At 52.7% G+C, this 6,165-nt stretch overlaps 1 protein-coding gene across 1 annotated transcript; it reads right to left on the bottom strand.

Annotated features, from left to right (window-relative positions):
• Positions 1-470: 470 nt before the first annotated feature.
• Positions 471-4,013, bottom strand: CST9 (cystatin 9). The gene is made up of 2 exons (XM_030915615.1): positions 3,650-4,013; positions 471-1,789 (listed from the first exon to the last, which is right to left on the bottom strand). The coding sequence occupies exons 1-2, from the start codon at positions 3,902-3,904 to the stop codon at positions 1,565-1,567; spliced, it is 480 nt and encodes a 159-aa protein (XP_030771475.1). The 5' UTR covers positions 3,905-4,013; the 3' UTR covers positions 471-1,564.
• Between the last annotated feature and the right edge of the window lie 2,152 nt (positions 4,014-6,165).

The following is a 6,165-nucleotide window of genomic DNA, read 5'->3' as shown; positions in this document are numbered from 1 at the left end:
TCTGAGAGTGCAGATGCATTTTCCAAAGGTCAGAGGCCCTGAAGTTGGACATTTCTAAGATTCTTCCAGAAGATGCTGCGGCCCCAGATGCCAGGACAACTTTATAAGGGTGAAGCTAGAAGTCCTTCCTCTATTCACCAGCCTTCCACGGACCAGGAAAGGTGTGTGGGCCTCCCCTCGAGAGCAGAGGCCACATGTGCTGAGTGGGACCCAGAGGCCCTGTCTTGCTCAATTGTGCACATTGGGTGTCCTGCAAGATCACAGACATTCCACCTCTGGCCACATGGGTCACCATCAGCCATGAGCATGGAGACAGCAGCTCAGACTCATCTTGGTTGTGCAACCTGGAGCTGGCTCACGAGGTCCTAAGGGAGGGAGGACCCCACTGACACAGATGCAAATAGGCTGTCTTTCTGAGAGGAACTCCATCAACTGCTCAGCCCCTCCCTCCAGAACATGGCACAGGAAGCTTCTGGAAATGCTGATGTTTAATGACCCATTCTACATGAGGAACCTGGACAATGAGGAGTTTCTAAAATGCCAAGTCATAAAACCTCAGACACTTGCAAAGTAAGAGAACAAATATGCACGGAGCTGCTCAGCCACTGATGTGCAACTCCTGGGAACAGCTGGTGTCCACGGGGGAGGGGACAGCATGTGGCCAGGCATGTGAGTGGCTTCCACTCAGGAGAGCCCCTCTGAGCAGGTCTTGTTCAGGAGTTCAAAATATGTCTTCCAGGGCATGGTTTCAACAGTGAAGAAGCAGCTGAAGGTCTGAGGGAACAAACAGGGAGAGACAGTAGGGCGGGGTTTGGGGAGGTTCCCGAATCCTGTGGCATCTGGCCGTGACACAGGTTCCATCTCCACCTTGCCCATTCCCGGGCCAGTAATCGAGCCACATGGTTCTGGCCTTCAGGTCTAGCCTGAGCCTGAGACCAATCCTGAACTACATCGTGATTTGAGGCTCCCTCCTTAGTCAGGGTCACTTGTGCCATGACTCCTCCTCCAGCCCGTGCCCCTCAGGGAAACCCCAGGCTGTCCTGGTGTGATCCCTGCACCCAAGAGCAGCAGGAGAACATTTTGTCCCAGTGGAAGCAGTTCCAAGACTTAGGCAGTTAGTTACCTGTTTGTTAATCTTACAATACGGGGGTTGACTAAGAACGGGAAGTTTTCCCAGAGCCAGATTTCACTAGGAGCTTGTTCCCTAGAGCAGGGACTGCAGCTCAGCGGGGCCTAGGAGCCAGGGCAGTGGGGCTTCTTCTTAGCCTCCACCACTTTTGGGTCTAGGGCAGGGTAGGGAAACCCTGAGAAAAGTATCCACAGACATTGTCACCATTGTCTCCAGGCTCTTTCTCTAGAAGGCAGGGAAGAAGTGGGGAGGAAGACCAGAGAGAAGGTTCTGAAGGCCATGTGGTCCAGGTGCAGGCAGCTGCAATGGTGTCAGAGGGCAGAGTCAGGAAACTCAGATTGGCCGGGGCCCTGAAAGTGAAGCCCGGGGCTTCCTGCCTCACTGGGCTTCCCACTAAGGCACAAGCAGGGCAGCCTGGTAGAGCCTGCTGGGGGCTCACTTGCCTTTGTCGCTCAGAATGGCTTTGTCAGCTGCTCCTGTGCCCACACTACACCCCATGCAGCATCCACAGTTGTGGACCTGAGGAAAGCTGATGCCCTGTCTTACATTGTTCAGCTCCGGGCTTTCTTGAAAAGGGCAGTTGTCAATGTCATCTTCAAATTTCCAACATACAGTTTGGCGCAGTTGCAGATTCATGGAGAACACCATCTTACCTCGCCACTGTTGGACAAAAAGAGATTCAAGTGGATGCACCGTCTTCCTGCCCCTAAGTAGCTGCTAGTGAAGATACCATTTGTGTAGGAGAGACCCCAACACTCTACTGCATTTGAGAGTTTGCCCGTGGGCCTGGCATCAGCTCACTGGAGGTAAAACCCAGGGGGTCCTCTCTAGCCTGAGGAGTTAAGAGCAAAAAGCAGGTAGGCATGGTGGGTCTGGGGAGGATGCAGGCTGAGTCAGACCCCACTAACACATTCTCCACCTCCACCCACTCCCATTTCCCACGGTGAGGCTCCAGCTTCACTCTCAGCAGGCATGTGATCTTGTAGCTGCATTCCCAGAGGACAGAGCCATACATCCAGGAGGGTGTTGGATCTCCAAGAGTTTTCAGGGTAACCTGAGCCCTGGGACAGAGGGAGCCTCACCTACAGCGTGTTGTCAAAACCTTCCAACCGACCTCCACCAAGAAAAACGACACAGAGCGCTACCACTACACACAGGCACAAACCCTGGGAAAACGGCTTCAAGAGACACCGTCTGCCCTATTGCAAAGTGCATGCTGAAGTTCTCCTTGCCCTCCTTCCCACTCCATTCTATTTCATTCCACTGCATAGCCTCCCTCCCACCCATCTATTCTTCCCAGCCCCCAACATGACCCTGCGATTGCCATATCCTGGAAGCCATGTGGAAGGCTTTTAGGACTTACAGTCATTTAGGACTTATAGACCACAGTAAGGAGCTTACATTTTATTCTAATGGTATTAAGAATGGAGGCTTACACTGAGGTCTTGGAGAATCAAGCAAAGCACTGGGAAAGCAGAAGCATGAGGCCTGGCCAATCTCAGTCTCTGAGACTTCCAAGGTTCTAGCGTGAATCTTAGCAGACACCATTACTTGACCAGATGCCCCTTTGAGGGCTGCATCGGGCTTTTAATTCTCCTGAGAGGAGGCAGGAAATGAGCAAGGAGGAGAATTCCTCTGTACTAGCATTGCAATCCTGAGGATGGCAAAGAAGAATCCAGGGCAGAGGCAGAGAATCAGCCAGGGCCTTGCACAGTCTTTCCAGAGCTTAAGCTGTGTGCAGCACTGGAGTCCGTCTGCCCTTCTTTCAGGCTCTTGCTTCCGAGAAAGGAAGATAAATGCTACTCTCTCTCTAAACCAGAAGTGCTCCATTAGGAGGGCATTTTAACTGTTCATGCCTGAAGCCCAGATGAACTGTGCATTGCTGACCACATTAATGATTTCATCAAAAAGGCAAGCATTTTAGGATGAAGGTCCATTGAGGAAGAGTGTAAATCAGCCTTCAGTTCATTAAGTGCAGACAGAGCAAGGAGCCCAGAGAAGGTGGAGATCAGAGAACTGACCTCTCACAGTGGCCTCTCAGGGCCGATGGTGTTCTTTATTGCCCTGAATTCTCACTGTTCTCTCTCTCTCTCTCTCTCTCTCTCAATCTCTCTCTCTCTCTCTCTCTCTCTCTCTCTCTCTCTCTCTCTCTCCCCCTGCGTTTTTGCTTTTCCATTTTCATTTTATGACCTTGAAATATTTCTCAGTCTCTTTGGTTATTTTCTTTTCTTGTCAGCTTCATCTCCTTAGAAATCCTTATTTTGAAGTCACTCTCCAGTTATACAATGTCATAAAAATCATGAAGATTGAAAAATACATCTCACATGTGAATAGACATTTACCTAATTTTAATTTTTTTTTAAGTTCAATGTTTTCCAAAACTGAAACTACCGTACTTGGTTATGGACTACCCAACTATGGCCTGCCAATGGTGAACCAAGTCTCCTAGACCAGACACCTTGGTCCCTCACTTCGGGACAGATGGAGAAGGACAGGCCAGAAGAGGATGTGGTCACCAACCTTTCTGTCCATGCTATCCTCTCTCCATGAACTCAGAACACGCAACAGCCTGTAGGCATGTTCCTCCTTGCTCTGCACGTTGAAAGTGTTCAAGGCAAACTCCACTGTGGCAAGGAACATAGGATCCTGGACTATTTTATTATTACCACCCATTTCCTCTTCAGAACACCAGGCATAGGTCACCAAGAGCTGGAAGCCCATGAGAAGCAGTGACAGTGCCCAGGGCAGAGCCCTCCTCCTCTGTGCACTCGACATGATGCAGGCTCCAGCAGCCCGTGCCTTTGCCCTTCAGATACCTGGCATCCACTGGAGCCTTCCAGGGCTCAGGTCTGGCCCTTAAATTCACTTGCTGGGGCAGAAACTCCTCCCTCCAGGCCTCATCTCTGTGGTTACACCCTGTCTCTCCCACACATGGCCTCTCTTCTTCCAAAGCCGTTTAAATCATCTCCTGTTCAGGGGACAGGAACAGCACCCAGGCAGGTGGGTTGGGAAAGACCAGCAATGGGAGAGAGAGTGCCCTGAACATGAGGCCCAGCCTCAGCTGCCCCAGCACCTCCACGGGCTAAAGGGGCCCTCCACTGGGCGCCCCAGTGGAGGTCAGAGCCCGGCACTGGAACACAAGTGCAAGAGGTATGAGTGGAAGGTGAGCACTGGACTCAACAGTGGAGGTGGGATGGGAGGGGAGGATGGGTGCAAAGGCAGGAAAGGATGGAAAGGGATGACAGTGGACGCTAGGGTAGTGGGTGGGCAGGCACAGGCCCCAGAGAAAGCGCTGAGCCTCTTGAGAGAGAGGCGGGGAGCCCGGGAGGCCTGGTGCGAGGTCCTGCAGGTGTCTGCTCCCCCGAGGGTCTTGGGACGGGGGCACCAGCCTGGGGGTCCTGGGCAGGGGTTAAGGAAACCTAGAGCAGGAGCCCCCAACCCTGTTCTCTGCACCTCCCTGAATGCAGCTTCCCAAGCCTGGGACGCGCTGCCAAGTGCTGGTACTGGGGGCCTGGCTCCTTATGGCTGTCCGTATTCCTCAAAGGTGTTTCCAGGACGGGTGACCTCTTGCAATTGGAGCAGTGGAGAACCAGAAAGACGAAGATGCCCCCAGGGATGGCTGAGGTGCGCCCATTAGGTCGTCACGGGTGCCCTCTTGTGGCCACAGCTGGCACAGCTCAGCGGCACAGTTTGTGGGTGGAGATTCTGAGTTCTCCACCAAGACCCTCCTAGCCTCCAACTCCAGCAGCAAATGGGGCTCTGAAAAGACTGAATAATGCACTCGTCCCAGACCAGACTTCAGCTTTGTCCCTGTGAAACATGTCTTTGATGTTTATCCGCAGCTCCCTGTACACTTCAGAAGCAACCAGCATCGCCTGAAGTCATGTTAAAAAGCGAGTTCCTAGTTTCCCCACCCGAAGATTCTGACCCAGTAGCTGTGAGCAGGGCCAGGGAACCTACATTTCTCACCAGCTTCCAGAGGATGGTAGTGTTCCCGGTCTCGAAACCACACTTTGAGTGCTGCAGGCTCAGAATACTTCCTGGGAGGTGCATACAGACCAAACCACAAATAAGAAGTAACTCGGCTTGAGGGACATGGAGGTCAGGGGATGAGCATGGTTTTTGTGGGGAACACGGGATGGAGAACAGGCTCAGACAGCATGCTTATTCATGTGATAAAGAATGAGAATTTGTTTCTAGACCCTGTGTACAAAGAAGCAGCAACTCAATGTAACCATTCCGGGAAAGCAGCCAGATGTACCAAAAACATCACCCAGGGTGTCTGTATCCTTTCTCCGATGGCGTTGAGTTCACTGGAACTGCAGCTGAAGCGTAAGTAATGTGGTTTCTTAGCTAGAGTGATGGTGCACATAGGGGTAGGAAGGGGGTGTCAGTGAGGGTGGAAATGCCTTCATGGGTTTTGGGATGAGCAGGCCATAAGGTGTTGTGAGAACTAGAATCCTGATGCCTGGAATAGGTTGCAAGTGTCCTAAGAGAGGCCTGCAACGCCCACGGAGGTCACTCTCACCTTGTAAGGTCAGGGGCTGGTGAACATGGGACATCCTGCCAATTGCCAGTGAGTCCCCCACCATTCTGAAGGCAGATACCCTCATGCACTCCAAGGGAGTGCCCACACTCGCTCTTACATGAGCAGTGGTTTAGGGTCCTGGGCACCAGCTCCGTCCTCACTGTGCAGCCAAGGAGGGGGCGGGGATCCCCACACCCAGATGTGAGACCACGGGTGTGCAGACACCATGGACCCTTACAAGTGTGTATTTTCTAGTTGAATCCCCAGTGGCCTGGGATGGCCTCCCTTCCCAGGTGGAGAGAGACGGGAATATCAAGACATAGTCAGGTAAAGAGAAGTACATGTGGGCTCCAGGCTGCGGAGCCCCGAAGACATCAACACGTTGCTGAGGCCAGAGTGAAACCGGAGGGCCCAGAGGGACTGGCTGGCCAGCCCACAGCCGCAGCTCACAGCTCTCTGCGGGGCTATCCCCAGGTCTCAGGTCTGGGAGGTTTTCACAGCCACAGCT

Source organism: Rhinopithecus roxellana, chromosome 13 (assembly GCF_007565055.1).
Source record: "Rhinopithecus roxellana isolate Shanxi Qingling chromosome 13, ASM756505v1, whole genome shotgun sequence".
Lineage (NCBI taxonomy): Eukaryota > Metazoa > Chordata > Mammalia > Primates > Cercopithecidae > Rhinopithecus > Rhinopithecus roxellana.
The sequence above is the reverse complement of the archived record's forward strand: the minus strand, read 5'-3'. Positions and strand labels throughout refer to the sequence as shown.

What these genes read in the sequence shown, in the direction of transcription:
- CST9 (XM_030915615.1), bottom strand. Translation starts at nt 3,904, where the DNA reads ATGTCGAGTGCACAGAGGAGGAGGGCTCTGCCCTGGGCACTGTCACTG. An exon ending in AGGATAGCATGGACAGAAAG is followed by an intron (nt 1,790 to 3,649) that starts GTTGGTGACCAC and finishes TTTGTCCAACAG; the next exon opens with TGGCGAGGTAAGATGGTGTT.